This window comes from Drosophila innubila, chromosome X, assembly GCF_004354385.1.
Source record: "Drosophila innubila isolate TH190305 chromosome X, UK_Dinn_1.0, whole genome shotgun sequence".
Lineage (NCBI taxonomy): Eukaryota > Metazoa > Arthropoda > Insecta > Diptera > Drosophilidae > Drosophila > Drosophila innubila.
This window is the reverse complement of record NC_047626.1, coordinates 37,420,267-37,443,511: the sequence shown is the minus strand read 5'-3', so window position 1 is coordinate 37,443,511 and position 23,245 is coordinate 37,420,267. Positions and strand designations below refer to the sequence as shown.

Sequence of the window (23,245 nt, the reverse complement as noted above, 5' to 3'; positions counted from 1 at the left end):
ATGCTTCGACATAGGTGGGGTCTTTTAAATTTATTTTAACATTTTTTTTTCAAATACTTGGTTATTGGCTGTGCTACTTTAGCATAATCTTTTATAAATTTTCTGTAATAACCTGTTATACCATAAAACCTGTTAAACTTAAAAAACTTTTTATTTGCTTCTCTGTTCGTGGTAACAATAATTTTTCTATGATCGCAATCTTATTTGGATTTGGCTTAATGCCCTCTTTTGTAAGGATATGTCCTAGAAATTCAGTTTCCTTTTTCATTAAATTGCACTTGTCAACCTGTATTTTTAAGTTAATCTTTTCTAATATCTGGAAAATTTCGTTGATAGCTTGAATGTGTTCCTTTAATGAGGTGCTGAAAATAAGTATATCATCTAGATACACGACGCATTTCTTATTAATATGATTCCTAAGTATTTCATTCATAAGTCTCTGAAATGTGGCAGGGGCATTTTTTAACCCAAATGGCATTCTTATAAACTCGTATAGCCCATGTGGCGTTACGAATGCCGTTTTTTTTCTGTCTTCTCTTACTAAAATCTGATGATAACCTTTGGCTAAATCTATTGTAGTGAAGTATTGAGCTCTTCCCAGCTTATCCAGGATTGAATTAATGTTCGGAATAGGAAATTTGTCATCAATAGTGATTTCATTTAATTTCCTGTAGTCTATTACTATTCTAAACTTTTTCTTTTCTGAATTGTCGATCTTCTTCTGGATTACTATAAGTGGGCTGGAATATCTTAAATTGCTTTTTCTAATTATACCCTGTTCTTCCATTTCTTTTATTTGTTTCCTGACTTCCTCCTCGTGTTGTGGTGGATATCTATAGAGTTTTGAGTTTAACTGGTCCTCTGTAGTGGTCCGTATTTCGTGTTCAATTTCAGTCGTACTAGTTAGTTGGTCTCCCTCTTTAAAAAATAGTTTATTAAATCGTTGTACAATGGCTTTAATTTCTCTGACTTCTTCTTCATTTAAGTGATCGAGTTTCAAATTTTCTAAGTTTGTACTGCTGCTTTCTAATACAGAAACTTCTTCGTATTGATATGGATTGTTTATAATTACGTTTTCTTTATGATTTAAAATTAGAACCTTCTTCTTAATGTTAATAAAAGCATTCAAAAAATTTAGGAGGTCTATCCCTATGATAAAATTGTATTTTCTTCCCTTAAGCGGGGCTAATTTCCATCGTACTCTTGCGTTATTTGGTAATTTAAATTATTTTGGTGCTGTGGTATGAATTTCGTACGCTATTACGTCTTTGCTGTTAATTGTAGTGTATGATATGGGTGTATTTAGTCTCATTTTTCTGTAACCGTTAATCTGGTCGCTCACTAAGCTCAAGGTAGCTCCTGTATCTATTAATGCAACGTATTTCTGTCTGTCTATGTTAAGTTCTATTAGTGGTAACCCTTCCGAGGCGGCTTCGTAAAAAAACGGTATTATTGAATTCTGCCTGTTGATAGTTTTCCATTTGATTACTACCGTGTTCATCGTTGGAGTCATTGTAGTCACTGTTGTAGTTGTCGGTTTTGTATTCGTTATGTTTCGTTATATTTCGTTATGCTCAGTATTGTTTTGGTATTGGTTGGATTCTATGTTATCTACCTCCATAGGTATCACATTCGCTGGCCTATTCTGCCTGGATTGATGTGATCCTGTTTGCTGATAATTCTGATTATTTTGGTACTGCCTACTTTGTCCGGAATAGTTGCCTCTAAAATTCTGAGGGGTATTATTCTGTCTAACCTGTCCAGAGTTGTTGCTCTGATACTGTTGTTATTGGTTATTATTGTTTTGTTGTGCATTTTGCATTGGGTTGTTTTGCTGATTATATTGTTGTTGGTTATTCTTGCTTTGTTGTGCATTTCGCATTGTGTTGTTTTGCTGATTATATTGTTGATTGGTATTCTGGTTGTTGTTCCTATAATTGTTTTTATTAGGTCTAACTTTCCTATAATGATACCTAATGCAACTATTCTCATACCTGCGTTGCATCATTATCTTTAATATAGTGCTCAAATCTCTTACTTCGTAAATCTTGTCTAGTAACGTGCCTTGGGTCATTTCTTTGGCTGTGTTCACTAGTAAACTTTCGACATTACTTAAGTCTATAAAATTATCATTCATATGATATACAATTAATTCGTCAGTATTATATTTAATATTTTGAATTTCTACTGCAAGCTCGCTCACCGAATTCACTCTCAGGTCACAGATCCTTTTGTAGATTTGATGAGGCTCCGTGTCTGGTCTGTATCGCAGCTTTGATCAGGTCCCAGTTGTCTGGTTCAGGAATATTTATCACCACATTCGAATAATCACTGGACCCTCTTTAATTAAAAAGGATCCTACCGGTTGCGCCAATTTTGTAAAAGGAGTCGCGAGGTTCAAAAAAAATAAATTAGTTGCAAATAAAATACGTCAAGCGGGTTTGGTGTGCAAATATCAACTAACTCTTCTTTATTAAAGACAACTTAAATTAGGTTTACAAAAGTGCTTAATAGGTTTCCTTATGAACTATTCTAGTTGACATATGTAAGATCGTTGTCCTTTAGTTAGCCTGAATTTAATAACAATCGATGAACTATGCATTTCCTGTTTACTGTGTTATATAGCTTATTTGGATTTTTTTTTCTTTCGAATTATTTTGGTTGGCAAGTGTCAGATCGTTGACCTGTTCATTTCCTGTTTATTGTATTACTTTAAAATATATCTTATTTAGCATTTAATGAGTTAAGCAAATCTTGTACTTTATTATTAAGAGGTGGTAAAGGCGAAATTGGGTTTTGGACATATGTGGGAAGTGAAGTGGGGTTATACGTAACTCGCGTGTGTGCGTAGCAACAGACACAACGCGTGTAAAAAGAGAGAAAAATATGCTTGTATTGGTGACGGCCGCTGCTCTGTTCGTGTGAGGCAGCTCTGCTTCAGACTGACAGCCTATGCACCGTGCACGCGACGCGGCTGGCCCTGGTTTAACCCCCATTGGAAATATGTCGTGCTGCAAGAAAAACTGCACTATCAAGTGTGCTGATGATACTGAGCAACCGAGATTTATTTATTGTTGGTTGTGTGAGAATATCATGCATGCAAAGTGTGCTGGTCTTACAGGTCGAGATTGTGAAATGCAGTGAAATGGTCTTGTCCAGTATGCATCGACTTACAAATTGATTTCTCAAGAATGTATAATTCTGTGAGAATCCAATTCTCAAAACTTAATAAAATGGCTAAGCTACTTTCGAGTGATTTTTACTCTAGTCTGGAGACCAGCAGTTCCACCTAGCAGTTTCCCCTAATTTACCAGTTATTAAGCCTCCCGTGACTTCATTGGCATCTCGTCACTATCAAGACGTCTCGCCAACGTTGTCATTATCGTCCTCTCCGGGTATTGTTAACCTATTCAATTCTCCTACTGCATGCAAATCTGTACTTGAACTAGTATGTAAGCACGCTTGCCAATCCCTAAGTAGAAACACTCACGCGTTTGTTTAAGAACTGTGTCGTTTATTCGGTTTGTGTGGGGTTTTATAGGTTATCTTATGTACTAAAGGATAGAGATCACTATTGTGATATAATATTCTTTACTCATTTCTTCTCATTGAGTAAATTGGTCTTATGTGACGGAGTTATTTCTTATCTATTATGTATTCAGTTTTGTTTATGTTTACCTTGCCCATCTATTTCTGAGCGCCAGGATCGCTTCACATGTGGTAATCCAACGCCTCGGTGACTTTTTCAAGTGGCAGCGCATTCCGGGGGTTGCTTAAATATCATGTTCATTTATGAGCTCCTACAACTTCTGCAGGTGTTTCTATCACTCAGACAACTGCATCAGCCCAAGTTATCGTGTCTTCGGTGCGGGCTAGATCTGGTCGGAAGGGTAGGACTAATAACGTAGCTGCCTCTACATCTGAGATCCCTATTTTAAATGTAGTTGCTCCTCGTAAGCAAGTATTTGTGTCTAGGTTATTCTCGGACAATACTTGTGAATCTGTAGCGGCATAAATTTTTAGCAAAGTCCTTTGATTCTGATTAATTGCTTTGTCAGAAACTTGGTTAAATCCTACAGTATCTGATTCTGAAGTTATGTATGGTGGCGTACTTATTTCCACTAAATCGTCACTTCAGTCAGAACACATTACTTTTAATGTGAGTACTGATATTGAAATTGTTGCTGTGAAAGTAACTTTTTCATTTCGATCAATTTTTATTACCTGCTCTTATATCCCTCCAAAAGCTTCTCCGGCAGTTTAATTGCTTAATTTTGCCTGTATTGAAGAAATTAATCTTCAAGTCAAAGATAACGAGTTGCCCACAAAATATCCTCTACACGAGGTAAAAGTCTAGTGGCAAAAGCAATTTCTAGCCCCAAAATTTCTGATATCCAATTTTGTGCCGAACAAAATTCAGTTTAATATACAGATTTCAAATAAAAATATAAATTAATAAAAAAAAAATACGAAAATTGACACTGTGCGCAAAAGGGTGAGCGTCCTTGTACATACAAATTTCTTTTTGCGCAGTGCCGAATGCCAATTTTCGTTTTTTTTTTATTTATTTATATTTTTATTTAAAATGTTTATATTTAACTGAATTTTGTTCGTTACAAAATTGGATCATCATTTGAGCCGTTTTGTCACAAATCGCCAATATGTAAGCTAAAAAGCCTTATTTCACCTGTAAAATGTTACCTGAGTACTTAAAAAAAAACTTATAGGTACGCCTAAAAGCCTTCAAACACACCAATGATATATAGAACATATCTGTAGCTTCTATGGTTTGGAAACTGTTGAGGTTTCAGCTTTAGCGTGATTTAGCGTTTTCCCGCTAAACTAGCGCTTTTTTCAAAAAGTCGTAGAGCAAACATATCTATATGTAAGTTAGCACTAAACCTTTTGATCGGTTTTTAACTCGATCTGATCGGACAGTCATAGCATATTTTCCAAATTAGCTGTATATATTGCTAGTCGCCTTTCGCACCCTTCGTGTTGCTTTCGTCACTAGCGCGAACTGCCGTCCGCAGTAATTTATTGTGCATGGTGATTTTAATTTGCCTAAAATTTCTTGGTAATTTTTCAGTTTTTCAAATTATTGTTCAAATTGATCCCTTAAACCAAGATAATGTTTTAGATAACTTGCTTGAACTCATTGTTTCAAATGAAATGGAAATATAAAAAAAGGCCCCAAAATACCCCCATAATATTTAGACGTATTGTAGATAAATAAGTTCTTGTTATGTCCAGGTAATTACATTTTGCTTTATTTTATGAAAGTTAACATTTTAGCATGTAACCTCAAAATTCAAAATGCAGGGTTTGCTTTTCACATGAAACTTTACGAAGGTAAAAAGAGCAAATGAGGTTGCTTTTTTGAGCTACTTTGAAACGATAATTGTTAGCATTTTTTTAAGCCTATTAAACGAATTTTATGAGATAAAAGTTTCAGGTTTTCTTTAGTCTTTTACATATTAGAATTAAATAGAAAAAATCATATTTGTTCATTACACTGAAAATTTGCGTTTTACAGCCGAGTTTTCTATTTGATTTGGTAGTCTAGCGTTGACTAAAATGTCATAAACTTACAATCACTTTAAACTAGTGAGTTTGGCCTTAAAATATAAAAAAATAACAAGGTTTTTGAAAAAGGGTTTTTTCTTACCGATAATTCATATTATTTCTATATGATATAGCTTACCGACTTAGATGAAATTTTACCAACACGTTAGGAGCATAGTAGCACGCCTAACCTGCAAGTTTGGTGTGGATAGCTTGAAAAAAAAAATTTGCAGATCGCAGAATCCAGAAAAAAGGCGGCACCCCGCCCACTTTTTTGGGACATTTACGAATTGATATTATATGCCCAATGTTAAAATCTAAACCAGCGGTGGGCAAGCCCTTGCTCTCACTGCTCCTAGTGCTCCGACTACAAAAACAACTTTTGACGCTGCGCGCAAATCATTTATGATCCCCCAATAAAATTAAACAACAAACACACAACAAATGCTCGAGTTTCGGCTGCGACGCGTACGGTCATAAAAGTGTTAATTTTGCTATAATTTATGACTTCAGCAGCGTCTTGTACACTGTGGGAAAAAGTAAAGTTGGTTTTGATGTGTTTTGATGCGTTTTGATTTTTACCACATAATAAGCGTTCGACTTGCAAATAAAATTAATTAGAACTTCTTTTAGTGTATAATTGTTTTGGTTTGTCAAAACCAACAACAACCACACAGATTTTTCGTCGCGACGCACAGAGTCATAAATGTGCTCATTTTGCTTTTATTTATGACTTCAGAAGTTGTGTTTGTTGTAGATGTTGTTGTTGTGCTCCCGATTTCAAATTTCGTGCCCACCGCTGATCTAAACCAAAAAAAATTTATTGGTCTCGAGTTATTAATTAACAAAAAAAAACACTTCACGAAATAAAAGTCTAGTGACGCAAGTCTAGATGCCCCCAAATTTCTGATATCCAATTTTGTGACGAACAAAAAAAAGGTTAATATAAAAGTTATATAAATATTATAATCATAGTTAAAAATAAAAATTGTTCGGCAATCGGCGTGGCGCAAAAAAGCTATTTTGGGTAAATGGGATGTGGACTTTTTTGCGCAATGCACAGTGGGCGGTTTGGTCGATTTTTATAATTTTAATAACTCAAAAACCAAAAGATTTTTTTCAAATTTTTTTTTATGTGTATGCATTTTGACCCAAAGCCCATAAAAAAATTTTTAGTTTCATTTATTTTTTTTTAAATAAAAAAATTTTTTTTATATTGTTTCTGAAAATTTGACAAGTTTATATGTAAAAATATTTATTCAGAGTCGGTGCTCAAATTCGATTCCGAATTATTCGGCGTATTAGAAAACTTTAATAGACGATTTTTACCTAAGTTTCAGTGTATTTCAACCAAACATGATTGCTGAAATGATCCACAGCTTTAACAGCTGCAGACTGGTCAATTTACACAGAAGACGATCCATATTTTCAGACAAAATCAAATTTACTGTAGTCTACGATAGTCCCACAAGGTTTTACTCCACCAAAGTTAAGACTTACTCACAAAAAAGGTTCTTACAAAGGTTGCTATTTTTGTTCTATGGGGGATTTTTTTTTAATTTTAAAACAAATCCGCCATTATTTTTTCTTAATTTTTTCTTAGAGGTGCGCCCACTTTTGTCATCATTACTTGTGAACACCAAAACACCATAAACTTGTGATTGCCAAAACCGGTTTTCGAAAGTTTGTTTTTCTGAAAGCTTTTGAATATATCTATATTTCATTTATACACAGTCTTAGATTTAAACCAGTAGTCTTAGAGCTATCAAATTTTGAATTTAGAAAATTATGATTTTTTTAAAGCCCTTTTGCACCCTGTGCCCATTGAAAATTGTCAAAAAGGGGTACAATGTGTTTTGGCAGAATGTATATAACAGGCAGAAGGGGACGTGGAAGATCCTCCAAAGTATATGAATTCTTGATCAGGATCAACAGCCGAGTCGATTGAGCCATGTCCGTCTGACTGTTCGTCTGTTTGAACGCGTCGATCTCAGAGACCATAAGAGCTAGAGACTTTAAAGTTGGTATGTAGGTTCCTAAATACCATAGGCAGATCAAGTTTATTTTTATTTTTGGATCGGACCACTACGTCATATAGCTGCCATAGCAACGATACATCGAAAATGAAGTTTTAGTATGAAAAAGTTTTTTGTTTGTTGAGATATCCGAACCAAACTGATAGAATATGCATCTGGTATTATATATCCTGACCAATTTTGGTTTAAATCGGTCCACTATATCATATAGCTACCATGGAGACGCTCACTCGAAACTCAAGTTTTAGTGTATTTCGCACCCTTCGTGCTGCTTTCGTCAATAGAGCGAACTGCCGTCCGCAGTGATAGTGGATAATTTCTTACTAAAGGTCATTCTTCTTCATAAGGAAGTCATAAAAATCGAAAAAACATCGATACAGATAAAATATTATTATATCGCCGTTTCGTCATAGATTTTAATGAATCATATCTTAAACAACGCGCAAATAATACAGCTATGTAAATAAAATAGAAACGAAAATTTAATTAATGTTTTCCTTGAATTTTAAAGCAATAAAAGCTAAATAAAAAAAGCTAAGCATCATTTTCTTAATTCATAAGGTTCTAAAACTACTAGATTAAATCTAAGGCTGTGTATGAGTGAAATATAGATATATTCATTGACTTTTAGATAAAGTCAATCTTTCGAAAATCGGTTTGGCAATTACAAGTAATGATGAAAAAAGTGGGCGCATCTCTAAAACAAAATAAGAAAAAAATTTCAGATTTAAAAAAAAAAGAAAAACTGCCATAGAAAAAACAAAAAATGTTTTATAGCTATAAAAAAGGCGGGAAATGCTCTTTGTCACAGCTGTATTTACATATGTTGATCAAAAATATCGATTAAAAATGTAAAGATAACATTTTTATGCGCATTGAACATTTTGATATGGTAGATTTCAAAGAACGCAAAATTGCATATTGTTACGCTAGATCAGCCAAAAAGCCCACTGTGCAATGTTCCGAATGGCGAACTATTTTTTTATTTATGATTATAAAATTTATACAATTCTTAGATTAAATTTTTTATTGTTCGTCACAAAATTGAATATCAGAAATTTTGATGCATCTAGACTTTCGTCACTAGACTTTTACCTCGTGAAGAGGTTTTTTTTGGGAGATATCAGAAGTTTTTTTGCTTCGAGTGTTTCTCCTGTTATTTCCCTAATAAGGCCTGGATACACTCGGAGCGAAACGACCGCGGAATCAAAAGCTTTATATAAAAAAACAGCGAAAAAATTTTAGGATTAACAGCTCAACAATGAAAACAAGTGGGCGTTTACAGTCGAGCGCGCTCGACAGTAGGATACCCTGTGCACAGGAACTCTGTACTGAGGTTGATTTTCGAGCAATTGTTCCTATGGTATCTATATGATATATGGAACCGAATCAAACCAAAATCGGCTAAGATATCTACAAACTAAAACTTTGCTCAGCCTGCATTCTGGCAGAACCCATTTTCCTCTCTCACTCTCTCTCTCCCGCAACGAATTCGAGCCTTCCAAAGGTTGCTGCATTGTGCGCAAAACTTGAGATTTTTAAAGCAGAAAATCTTATTGTAATGTAAATGTTATTGTAATGTAAATGATTATTGAAGGTTGCGAAATACACTAAAACTTGATTTTCGAATGAGCGTCTCCATGGTAGCTATATGATATAGTAGGCCGATTTGACCAAATTTGGTCAGGATGTATAATACCAGCCCAGATGCATACTTTATCAGTTTGGCTCGGATATCTCAACAAACAATAAACTTTTTCATACTAAACTTCATTTTCGATGTATCGTTGCTATGGCAGCTATATGACGTAGTGGTCCGATCCAAAAATAAAAATAAACTTGATCTACCTATGATACCCAGGAACCAACATACCAAGTTTGAAGTGTCTAGCTCTTATGGTCTCTGAGATCGACGCGATCAAACAGACGAACAGTCAGACGGACATGGCTCAATCGACTCGGCTGTTGATCCTGATCAATAATATATATACTTTGGGGGATCTTCAACGTCCCCTTCTGCCTGTTATACACATTCTGCCAAAACACATTGTACCCCTTTTTCACAATTTTCAATGGGCACAAAGTGCAAAAAAGCTTTAAAAAAATCATAATTTTCTAAATTCAAAAATTAATAGCTCTAAGACTAGTGGTTTAAATCTAAGACTGTGTATAAATGAAATATAGATATATTCAAAAGCTTTCAGAAAAAATAAAGCTTTCGAAAATCGGTTTTGGCAATCACAAGTTCCTGTTTTTTTGGTGTTCACAAGTAATGATGACAAAAGTTGGCGCACCTCTAAAAAAAAGTAAGAAAAAAATGGCGGGTTTTTAAAAAAATTTAAAAAAAAACTCTGCCGTAGAACAACAAAAATGTTTTTCGTCATTTGTGGCACCAAATCTATCCAAAAAAGTGAGTTTGTTCGTTTAATGTTTGGGCTGATGCCTAGTGTAATTGTCAGATTGGATTGTTAGCGACTTGTGTTTTGTTATTATTAAAGTTCAAGGTATGTAATTAAAGAAAAACAATTATTTTGTGTTATTCATTTGTGTTTTAATATAGCAACCTTTGTAAGAACCTTTTCGTGAGTAAGTCTTAAAAAACCTTGTGGGACTATCGTAGACTACAGTAAATTTGAGTTTATCTAAAAATTTGGATCGTCTTCTGTGCAAATTGACCAAAATTATCTGCAGCAGTCTGCAGCTGTTAAAACTGTTGATCATTTCAGCAATCATGTTTAGTTGAAAATACACTGAAACTAAGGTAAAAATCGTCTTTTAAAGTTTCGAATCTGAATCTATTAAACTTGTCAAATTTTCAGAAAAAAATAATAAACAATTTTTTACAAAAAAAAAAAAATTAATAAAATCAAAAATTTTTTTTTTTTTTTATAGGCTTTTGGCTTAAAGTGCATACACTTCAAAACAAATTAAAAAAAAAAATCTTTTGGTTTTTGAGTTATTCAAATTATTACATCGACATACATACATAAATCGACCAAATCGCCCACTGTGCATTGCGCAAAAAAGTTCACAATTCTTTTACCGAAAAATAGCTTTTTTGCGCAGCGCCGATTGCCGAACAATTTTTATTTTTAATTATGATTATAAGATTTATATAACTTTTATATACAATTTTTTAGTGTTCGTCACAAAATTTATATATCAGAAACTTTGGGGAATATAAACTTTCGTCACTAGACTTTTACTTCGCGAAGACGTTTTTTTTTTAAGTATATCATATATCAACAAACGCGAAATATTGCGTGTTACAACAGATTGAAAATAAACAAAAATCGTTTTGCCATAAATCGCCAAAATGTAAGGTTCATAACATTATTTCACCTGTTTAATTTAACCTGAGTACTTAAGGATAAAAGTTCTAAAGTACTCTCAAAAGCTCTTCAAAATACCTTTCCAAAGATAGAATATCTGTAGCTTCTATGGTTTGGAAACTGTTGGGGTTTCAATTTAAGCGGGATTTAACGTTTTCACGCTAAACTAGCGGTTTTTTTAACGTCGTTGAAAAAACATTCCTAGATTTTCGAAGAGGAATAAATCCCCATTATTACATCTAAGATTTTTTTTTTTTTAGCAATTTGATACAAACAAACTGACTTTTCATTTATTTTTTGAACCAGTTATCAGATTTGGGGTATCGAATATCAATCGACGCGTATTTTTAATTAGAATTTTTAAAAATAAAAAGTTTTACCAAAAGGCCCCAACATCCCCACTAGCTGCAATCATAGAAATTTTTCCTCTCCCACTTACACCTCCGTATCTCTTGACCAAGATGAGTGAGAAAAAGTTTTAGTATGCCATTTTGTAAGTTAGGACTAAACCTTTCAATTGGTATATAACTCGATCGGACAGTCATAGCAAGTTTTTCAAATTAGCTGTATATATTGCTAGTCGCCTTTCGCACCCTTCGTGCTGCGATTCCAAAAAAATGGCAAAATTCCCATTAAGCATCTCTGAAGATTTGCATCATCCTACTATAGAAATTTCTATCTCAATCTCTAAACCTTTTAGTCCACCTCTATTATGTCAGCAATCATCTCGTCGTTGTTTTCGCAAGGGAAACTATTCATTGCTTAATGAATTTATCCTTGCTACCGACTGGTGCTTTTTAGAAATAGCGACTGACGGCGATATTGCCCTTAGTTCTTTCTATGAGACCCTAAATGCACTCTTAGATGTGTGCACTCCAAATTATGTTCCAACGTCTGGTTCTATAAAGCAGCGGTGGGCAAGCCCTTGCTCCTGCTGCTCCCAGTGCTCTGACTACAACAACAACTTTTGACGCCGCGCGCAACTCATTTATGACCCCCCAATAAAACTAAACAACAAACACGCAGCAAATGCTCGAGTTTCGGCTGCGACGCGTACGGTCATAAAAGTGTTCATTTTGCTATAATTTATGACTTCAGCAGCGTCTTGTACACTGTGTGAAAAAGTTAAGTTGGTTTTGATGCGTTTTGATTTTTACCACATATTAAGCGTTCGACTTGCAAATAAAATTAATTAGAACTTTTTTAGTGTATAATTGTTTTGGTTTGTCAAAACCAACAACAACCACACAGATTTTTTGTCGCGACGCGCAGAGTCATAAATGTGTTCATTTTGCTTTAATTTATGACTTCAGAAGTTGTGTTTGTTGTAGATGTTGTTGTAGTGCTCCCGATTGCAAATTTCGTGCCCACAGCTGCTATAAAGCCTCATTGGTTTACACCTAGACTTTCTTATGTAAAGAATATTAAATCTAAATATTTTAAAAAATATAAGAGATCTGGTTCAAGTTTTGACTGGTCTAAGTACACAGTAGCCAAGTCGGACTTCGCCAATTTAAACTCGCTATTCTACGAGAACTATCTAACTCAATGCAAAGACAGTTTTCCCGTGACCCTAAACAATTTTACAAATGTGTTATCTTGAAGCGTTAATCCCCCAGTTTGCCTTCCTCATTTTTTCATGGACTAGATAATGCTAGCAACGACCCTGCAGCCGCTGAACTATTTGCTAACTTTTTTCAATTCACCTACTCTCCAATCTCACTTCCATCTCATCTTATTCTTATTCTACTTTTCAATCAAACACTATTTTTGCTATCTCTATTTCTTATAACACTATAATCTCTTCTATTAGCTCTTCATTCATTTCTGGGCCTGACAACATTCCTAGTTGTCTCCTTAAGGAATGCTGTTCTTCTTTAGCTGCTCCGTTGCATAAGCTTTTTAACTATCCCTTGAATCTTTAATCTTTCCATATCTTTTTAAAGAATCTTATATCATTCCCCTCCACAAAATAAGGTGGTAAGTCTGATATTTCGAGCTACAGAGACATTGTAATGCTATCAGCAATTCCCAAATTATTTGAAAATATCCTTGTTTCTTCATTGCAGCAACTCTGTTAATCGAAAATTTCCCCTGTACAACACGGCTTTATTAAGGGTCTGTCCACTACGACCAACTTGCTTGAATTTACCTCCCAGGTAAATGATGCATTTTCAGAGAAAAAGCAAACGGATGTCATATACACTGACTTCAGTAAAGCCTTTGACTCTGTGAACCATGACCTCTTACTTTACAAACTTAATTGCATAGGTTTCCCTCCCGCCTTTGTACGTTGGGTTTCCACCTACTTAGAGGTAGGAGCCAAAAAGTGCTTTTAAGGTCAACCATCTCGAGTTCGGTTCATGTTACTTCTGGTGTACCTCAAGGTAGTCACTTGGGGCCTTTATTTTTTATTCTGTTCATTAACGATCTACCCACCATTCTGTCCCATTCGTACATATTAATGTATGCGGATGATGAAAAGCTTATCTTTTCATACACTGATCCCCTTCAACAAAATCGTCTGCAAGATGATTTGAACGCTATGCAACTATGGTGCTCGGCCAATAAGTTGCATCTCAATTTTTCAAAGTGTATATTTATGACATTTAGTCGTACTAGGCCTTATTTAGGTTCTTATACGATTAACAATACATCTTTGCAACGTATAAAATCTGTAAAGGATCTTGGATTTTATTTGATTGCAAATTATGCTTCAATTTACACATCTCCACCATAGTTAATGACGCCAAAAGAGTACTTGGTTTCATTAAACGTTGGTCGAAAGAATGTAATGATACTTTTACCACAAAACTCCTTTACGTCTCTTTAGTTCGTCCCATCCTGGAATACTGTTCATGCATTTGGAGCCCGCCGTATCAAATAAACCAGAATCGAATTGAATAGCGATTCTTGCTTTTCGCCTTACGTGGTTTTAACTGGGATCCTATCCTTCGTTTACCACCGTACTCCCATAGGCTTCGTCTTCTCAATCTTCCGTCTTCGTGTTTACTTCGTCTGTGTTTACACACTTTTACATATATTTAAAGTCATTCAATAAAAAAAGATTTGAAAAAAAATATGAAATTGCATTGTATTAGTGGTAGTTCTTGTCAGGAATACATGCGAGTGTTGGCAAATTAAAATTAAAATTTTCGTGCCATTACATTGTGTAGTGTTTTTGTTGCAGCTTTTAATATAAATCGGTCTTAGTAAATTTGAAAACGTTGACAACATTAGTCATCGTTATATGATACGCTCGTTTAGAAGGGTTGGTCCAACTAAAATTAAAGCCGAGCTGGATTTTACTCTAGGGTTCTCTGACCCTTAGCTTTCAAGAATAAAGTATTGGGTGTTCATTATACATCTCGACAAAATAAGGTGGCCTCTCCCGAAATGGTAAATAATTCTTAAGAAAGCTGAATGGGTAGGTATTTTAGAGTGTGTTGTACTTCGCATATTGTTGGTAAATGTGGAAATGAAGAAATATGCGAAAGATGGATACCGTTTTTGCCGATATCACTGAGCAGCAATATCGAACGATACCCAGTTTTTTTTTTATTTTATACATTTGGGGTCCTATATGGCCAAATTCATTTTTTATTTCTATCGTGTAGTTTTTTTTAAATTTTTTTTAAGTTCAACTTTTTAATAAGGGTTGATAATATATCAATACATCGATATTTTTTCAAAAACTGATTTATTTATATCGTAATATTTTTTTTGTCCGAATATCAAATATGCGACATATTTTGGGATATTTTTCCGTTGGTCACTCTGTAGTCTGGGTAGCGAGTAGGGTTGCCGAATATTTTTTACATATCGTATTGATAAAATTTTTTGTTTTGAAAAAATATCAAAATTATATTTAATACATCGATTTAAGATATCGATTTATTTGATATTTTTATTATTTCCTTTTTTCTCACAAAAAGTGATACACTTCCCCAAAAGAAGAAATGATACGATTAATATAATATATATATTAAGCATGCATAACATTGTTTTTTTCTTTAATTTTAGTATGTGATAAGACACATTGTTTATAACTTCGATATAAGTATGTAATGAGATACTAAATTTTTTTCATATTCGATGTAAACAACTAAGCGAATTTGATTATATTAACTAAAAAACATTAAATATTAATATTAAAAAGAGCGAACTTTTAGTTCCAATACTTTGATTTCATGGACTTTAAAAATACGCTTTGCGTTATGTGAAGATTTGTCATTCGGCTACGAGAGTCACAGATGACAAATTTTATAGCGAACGCTAGCCGTTTCGAAGGCACTGCGCTACCAGGGCTGATGAGGTATCTTAAGGCGATTTTATAAAGTCCAGTCGTGGACGCCTTATGCGAATTCTAGAATTGCAAATATAAATATATCAGTTTTGGAAAAATATCGATATATTGATATTTTGATACATTATCAACAACCGTAGCAGCGAGCGAAAACGACCCCGAAGATAGTGAGCTGAAGTTATATCTCAGCTTGCCGGCTGCTTCATGGGAAAGTTTTCCCTTGCAATTCTGGAATTCGCATATGGCGTCCATTCCGGGACTTTATGAAATCGCCTCAGTGCCTTCGTCCGCTATAAAATGGGTCATCTGTGACTCTTGTAGACGAATGACAGAAATCCACATAACGCAAAGCGTATTTTTAAAGTCCGTGAAATCAAAGTATTGGAACTAAAAGTTCGTTCTTTTTTAATGTTATATAATTAAATTCGCTAAGTTATATTACATATTTTACATTACATACTAATATCGAAGTAATAAACAATGCATCTTATTATATATACCATGTTTATACAATGCATTAAGTTGCTTTAACTGAAAGCGAGTTCCTTAAACCGCCTTTGTAAAAACTTTTTTAATGCGATTTAACATAAACAGGGATTCAGCGAAGCTCGCTTTTTAAACGTATAAGCACTTATCGCATTAAAAATGTACTACAAGACCGTTTGGTTGTATAACCAACTACTAAGTGCCATTGAAAATGCAACGATATGCTAAATTTTTAATTAATACCCAATAATAACATAGTAAAGTCGCACGTAAAAATACTTAAAAAAATGTGTTGTAAGAACTTACGGTTTAAGTTAAAATCAGGTTAAGCTGCTCTATAAACATGGTAATATACTAAAATCAAAGTTATAAGCAATGTACATACTAAAATAAAAGAATTAAACAATGTTATGTAAGCTTATTATATAATATATAATCTATAAATCGTATTATTTCTTCTTGTTGGGCCGAGTAGGAAGAGAAGGAAATAATAAAAATATCAAATATATCGATATTTTAAATCGATATATTAAATATAGTTTTGATATTTTTTCAAAAAAAAAAATATTATCGATACGATATTAAAAAAATATTCGACAGCCCTTTTTTTAATATAGGTGAGTTTGGCTGACTCGAGGTCTGGTTTTGTCGGTTGACACTATTAAGAAACACTTGCAAAAAGCATGGTTCGGCATACAGCTGTTTCAAAAACAGTCTCTATCGTCAGTACCGTTCCTTGATTTAAACAGCGACCCAAGATTAATGTCAAATTGTCGTCGTTAGTACCAGTTGAGAATTTGAAGGCGAAAAATTGACAAAATATCTGTAAAACTAATATCGCCCTTTGTGTGTTGTTGTTGATTTCGCTGTTATTGAGTTGAACCACCGTCGACATTTTTTTTTTTACTCCCATATTTGTCATCATTTAGAATGCTTTACGTTTTCAGAAAGCTGATTAATATATCTGTAGTTAAATTATACACAGTTTAAGATTTAAACCAGTAGTTTTAGAGCAGCGGTGGGCAAGAAATTTGCAATCGGGAGCACAACAACAACATCTACAACAAACACAACTTCTGAAGTCGTAAATTAAAGCAAAATGAACACATTTATGACTCTGTGCGTCGCGACGAAAAATCTGTGTGGCTGTTGTTGGTTTTAACAATCCAAAACATTTATACACTAAAAGAAGCTCTAATTAATTTTATTTTGCAAGTTGAACGCTTATTATGAGGTAAAAATCAATACGCATCAAAACCAACTTTACTTTTTCACACAGTGTACAAGACGCTGCTGAAGTCATAAATGTGTTTTGTGTGTGTTGTTTAGTTTTATTGGGGGGTCATAAATGATTTGCGCACAGCGTCAAAAGTTGTTGTTGTAGCCGGAGCACTGGGAGCAGCGAGAGCAAGGGCTTGCCCACCGCTGTTTTAGAGCTATAAATTGTGGAATTAAGAAATATATGATTTTTTGTTGGCTTTTTCTTTCAAATTATTTTTCAATTTTAAGACTCTAGGACAAGAAAATTTTTAGGGGGTTAAAGCCCTTATTTACAAACCTAAACTAATTGAGCGTTGTTTAAGGTAAAATTGAATAAAATCGATGGAGAAACGGCATTCAGGTGTGTGCTACAAATCTCTAACAGCGCAAAAACAACCTCAAAAGCTGTTGTTTGTGTTCCTGAAAACAAGCAACCATTGCTTTCAATGCTTGTTCTCACTTGCTCATTTTTGCGCACTTTGCTCGAGTTTTCCTCTGCGCTCGTAGTTAGGTAGAGCATTTTGCGTTATTGCTCATCTTTGAGTTTGTTCTCAACGAAAATACACGCCTATTGAATTAGCGCCACAGTTAAATAGTCATTTTAAAAATTTTGAAAGTGGCTAATTAGAAATTATAGCGAACTATAAAACCATTTTGAAGATGTCAAAAGCCAGGAAGCTAAATGCAACTATTTTATTATATAATTTTTTTATTCAAGATTTATGTACTATCTTAAGAATTTCTAATGCAGAGAGAAAAATACAATTCTTTTTTAATTTATTGTATATTATCATTAATTAAAGAGTCTTGTTTGAATTAAAATGTTATTTTTGTTTAATTGCGTGAGGTGTGCTAAGAGCAGTGAACAATCCGAGCAGCTGAGCAATATGAGTGAGCAACTGAACAACTGAGCAAGTGAGCAACTGAACAATCTGAGTGAGTTGACTCCGCCAAAGAAAAAAGAACAAGTGAACATGTTCACCTAAATGAGCAGAGTTTACCCAACACTAAACGCAACCAAAGCCAACTAGGCCACACGAACCACTATATACTTTACACGCCTTCTGCCTGTTACGCACTTTCATTTTTTGGAAACAAATTTAAAATATTGAAATAAACTGTTATTAGTTGCAATAGTATCTACAACCAATTCTGTAAAATTTTATTCCAACATGAAATGTTTTCACTAATTCACTATTAGCATTGATATATTATTTATTTGATAATATCCTATGCCCATCTCGTTTTGCAATAGAAACATTGATCAGGATAACACGGAAAATGTCACGGTGGCCGCTTCAACGATGACATGTGACGACATTAGGACGACATCGCCGGTTAAATCTAGTAGCCGCCGGCCTAAGATAAAGAAAAATGCCTCGACTTGCACTGCCACAAATGAGGTGGGCACCCTTACAAATAAATCTAACGGTGCCTCTACTGCTTCCGTTCTCCAAGTTGAAAGCGATCCCAACAAATCCACTATCACCTTCAACTCGTCAACGTCTACGCCCACACTTACTTGCTCCCCAAAAAAACAGGAGATGCATTTAATAAATGAGCGTCATAATGGTCTTAAATACCAAAAGCACAACGTTGGCGTCGACGATGAAGACAGCGAGAATGAAAAATTGTCGCCATTGCTGTCGCCGGGTAGCAAAAGCAAAAAGCAAGTAGTGGCCAGTTTGGGCATTCGAAACGATGACGTCATGGACTCAGACCGTCAGAACAATGATGTGGTTGTCAGCGGTGGTGGTGAGAAAGAAGTTTCCGTTCACGATGCTGTGTCTGTCTCTAAAAAAAGGGACTCAATCAAGCGAGTTAAGCATAGGCCCGATCTTGACCAGAGGAAGACACCCGTCATAGAGCCAGGATTTTTGGCGACTAATTTGAGTGCTGAAGATTCAGATTACTATACACCCGAGGACACACAAAATACCATACTAAGTCCGTTGTGTCAGGCCGAGCGCGCCAAGAGTGGTGATTCCTTCGGCAGCAGCCGCTGTGGTGTTGAAAGTCGCAATCACAACGATACAAACATGCCTAACGCAATTGGAGTAGGCTATAGCAGCGCTGTGAAAAAGAATCTGAATCTGCACAATAAATCCACTTCTGTGGGTAATATTGTAGGACCCGGAGCTGCAACCACTACTAGCAGCGGTGTTGTTGACTTAAAGATCAATAATGTCAGTTCACTTCCGGGTAATTTAGACTAAGCCTGTCTTAATAATTAGACAAAACGTTAAAAACCTGAGAACATTGAATGTAGTTGTCAACAGAAATAATATAAATGCTTATATACATGATTAAATAAGACCACTGCAACATGAACAAATAAGAGCGCTGCATTTGAGAATGCTCGAATACGTTTTTTTTGTGCCCAGCTGTACGATACCAAGAATATTCCTACTCGCATATCAGGGATCGAAAATTAGAGTTGAGTTAAAAAAAAAATTACCTGATAAAAACTTTGTGGACGAATAGGAAATCTTAGATAATCTATTTCCGAATAAAAATTAATTTTAAATCTTATTTTTATCTAATTAAAATTATGATTAGATAACTATGTTTTAATTTTTATTGAAAAATCAGAATAGCTTTTATTTTGAATATGTATTATTATCAGGAACTGAAAATCGCTGTTGATCAAAATATCAACTAAAAAATCAGCCATAAGAAGTTAAATTTTGTTTGGAATGTACCAAATGTTTTGTTTATTTAATATTTGCAAATATCTAATAAACTTATATTTGAGACTTAAAAAAAAAAATTTAAATGGTTATTTAAAGACTGGTTTTTATAAATCAAATGTAATAGTTCCTTGTGATTAAAAATTTTTAAATAATTATTATTATTGATTTTTATTTTATTAGTTATATCAGCGGTGATATTCACGAAGACTTTTATCCAAAAGTTTTTAAATATTAAGTCTTTGAAGACCTTTTGTATTCCTCAAAAATTATAGTCTCTTCTGACTTTTAAATGTATAAATCAAGAACTGTAATAGAAGTAACTATTTATTTTTATTTATAAAATGAAAGTGTAACCGTTAAGAGCGATTTTTTGCTTACTCCTCATAACAATTATGAAAAAATAATAATATTTTAAATTGTAATGTGTTTGGTAGAATGTATGTAACAGTCAGAAGGGGGCGTGGCAGACCCCCCAAAGTGTATATATTCTTCATCAGGATCAACAGCCGAGTCGATTGAGCCATGTCCGTCTAGCTGTCCGTCTGTTTGAATGCGACGATTTCAGAGACCAAAAGAGCTAAAAACTTCAAACTTTGTATGTAGGTTGCTGAATACCATACGCAGATCAAGTTTGTTTTTATTTTTGGATTGGAACGATAAGTCGAAAATGAAGTTTTAATATGAAAAAGTTTTTTGTTTGTTGAGATATCTTAATCAAACTTATAGAATATGCATTAGGGCTGTACATCCTGACCAAATTTGGTTAAAATCGTTCCACTATATCATATAGCTGCAATAGAGACGCTCAATCGAATATTAAGTCTCAGTATGAAAAGGTTTTTTTTTTTTTTGAGATATCTTACAGACTTTAATATTTTAAATTTTGTCGCGTACCCAACAATTTTTAAGTTGTTATTGATTCTATGGCCTAACAGCATGGACAAAGAAAGGTTTATCCAAACTTGCCACTCAATTTTTTTATAATAATAATGTCCTTCGAAAGAATACGATATAACTCTTGTTATGTTATAACCAGAAATATACCTGCTGTGACCAACTCTGGAAATAATAAAATCAAATAGAGAGGGTATAAACATACTATGCGATAGACAGACATAAGTTAGTAAAATCCGATTTTGGTAAAGTGTATTTGCCTAAAGTTGACATTAATTATTATGATAAAAACTACCAAATTTTTCTTATTTTCCAATTTTCATTTTAAAAATTATAATTGTTCCGTTCCCCTTTACATATTCATAAAAAGAATGGTATTTTTTTTATTTCATATGTCATTCCATTCCAGTCTAAATAGCCCTATAATTTTTTTTTTAATTTAAGGCCTATTTAGACCATATAAAAAAAAATGGTGCGATTTGTTGTTTCAAATTTGGTTTAGACATCTCGCTTTAACCCGCATCGTATGAGCATTACGTTCTGTTATTAATAACATGGCAATGTTATTGCCATACTTTGCGCTGACGTATTGGAAATTAGGTATTAACCCTATTTTTGTTTGTCTTCAATGATAAATATAAGAAGTTAAAAAAAAATTTTGGTTAGGAAACATCTTATTTTCGCTGAGGAGAAATGGCTTTTGTAATGATTTCATTTAATTTCAACATTTTTCTTTTTACCACACAGCTAAAACCGTATGAGGAAGAAAGCTTTTGATTTCACAGTAGCTTAATTTTATTGAAGTCTATGTGTATCACACCGATTTTGTGAAAAATCCAAGGCGGTAAATGGCTTGTATAGGTTGTATTTGCATTTTGATTTGGTTTCCAGTTGGTAACAAAGCTGGCTAGAAGTCCCACGTTTTTCAATGCAGCGTGCTTAATTGCTCCACTCAAATAATTACACTAGGCAACAAATTTGAACTTTTTGGCTATTACAAGAACCAAACCCACTTTTTTTGATAGATATTGGGGCCCCAAACGACGAAAAACATTTTTTTTTCTATGGTGAGAATTTAGAATTTTTAAAAATTTGGCTTTTGGCCAACAGCGATTTTGCAAAGCTTTACTCTTTCTCGGTCGAAAATCCACCTTTAGTATGAAAAACTCTTTTATTTTCTAAGATGTTTTAACCAAACTCAAAAATTATGTATTCTATGTTGTCCTTGACATCTTCACCAATTTTGGTTCGAATCTGTCCACTATATTATATAGATGCCATAGGACCGACCGGTTTAAAATCAAGTTTTAGTATGAAAAACTTTTTTGTTTTTTAGGATATCTCAATCAAACTCATGAAGTGGGTATTTTTAATTGCTTTTCACAGCCTTATTAAATTTGGTTGAAATCGGAGCACTATATCATATAGCTGCCATAGGAACGATCGATACGAACGGTCGATAAGCAACCTATAATACTAAAAACTTTTTTATTTTTTCGGTTATCTGTACAAATTAAGAATCTCGTATCGTCTTATACAACCTGTCCAAATTTGGTTGAAATCGGACCACTATAACATATAGCTGCCATGGGACCGATCAGTCGAAAATCAACCTTTGCGAAAAACCTGTTTCATTGTTTATATGTTAATAACTTAGCCGTCTTTCCATAGATTTTAACGGTAAACATACTTAACGATGGGTAATTAATATAGCTTTATATATAGAAACAAATTTATTAGTTCAAATTACCATCTTAAAGCATATTTTGTCAGTTTAGTTAAAATATATCAAAAAATAAAAAAGTTTTTCATACTAAAACTTGATTTTCGGCCGATCGTTCCTATGGCAACTATATGAGATAGTTAACCGATTTTAACCAACTTTGGTCATAATGTGTAAGACAATACAAAATTTAAATTCTGTGAGTTTGGTTAGGATATCTCTCAAAAAAAAAAAAAAATGTTCATACTAAAGGGGATTCCGCTCCACAAGGAAGTCAACAAAGTCGACGAAAACATGCCTGGACACAAAATAATATTATATTGCCGTCTCTCCATAGATTTTAATGAATCATATCTTTAACGACGCGCAATTAATGCAGCTATGCAAATATAATATAAAATAAAATGTAATACATTTTTTTTGACTTTTCCTCGAATTTTAAAGTAAAAAAAGCTAAGAAAAAACTAAAAAAAATGATAATTTTTTTAAATTCAAGAATTGATATTTCTTAAGTTATTGGTTTAAATCTTAAACTTGATATAAATGAATTATAGATATATTCTTTAGCTTCCAGAAAAGTAAAGCTTTTTTAGATCGGTTTTGGCATTCTCGAGTAATGATGACAAATGTGGGCGCACATCTGAAAAAAAGTAATAAAAAAAAGCCAGATTTTTAAAAAATTCTAAAAAAAAAAAATATCACCATAAAAAAAATGTTTTTTGTGGTTTTGGGTCCCCAAATCTATCCAAAAAAGATGGTTTGGTTCTTGTAATTTTTTGGCTGTTGCCTAGTGCTATACAAAATTGCAATTTAGTTTTGCTTATTAAATGACCATAATAAATCTTAATTGATTTTATCTAATGGCGTACTTAAAACGGCTTTCTACATTTAAATGTATAAGGGTTAAATTGACTAAAATTTTATTTAATTTATTTCTAATCACTAATTAT

General features: G+C 33.6%; 1 protein-coding gene and 1 long non-coding RNA gene across 5 annotated transcripts in view; one reads left to right on the top strand and one right to left on the bottom strand.

Annotated features, from left to right (window-relative positions):
* LOC117782000 (E3 ubiquitin ligase Rnf157) overlaps positions 1 to 23,245 on the top strand; it is a 33,993-nt gene that overhangs the window by 10,409 nt on the left and 339 nt on the right. The window contains exon 2 of one of the 4 annotated variants that reach the window (XM_034618907.1): positions 18,241 to 19,187. The exons of 1 other annotated variant lie outside the window; for it this stretch is intronic. In XM_034618907.1, the coding sequence (XP_034474798.1) occupies positions 18,241 to 19,187 (947 nt within the window). The remainder of the gene's footprint in view (positions 1 to 18,240; positions 19,188 to 23,245) is intronic. 2 more of the 4 variants (XM_034618922.1, XM_034618915.1) reach the window with 2 other exon arrangements.
* Positions 7,170 to 22,405, bottom strand: LOC117782027. The gene is made up of 3 exons (XR_004617221.1): positions 22,083 to 22,405; positions 10,278 to 10,286; positions 7,170 to 7,194 (listed from the first exon to the last, which is right to left on the bottom strand). It is a non-coding gene; the product is annotated as an uncharacterized LOC117782027 (long non-coding RNA).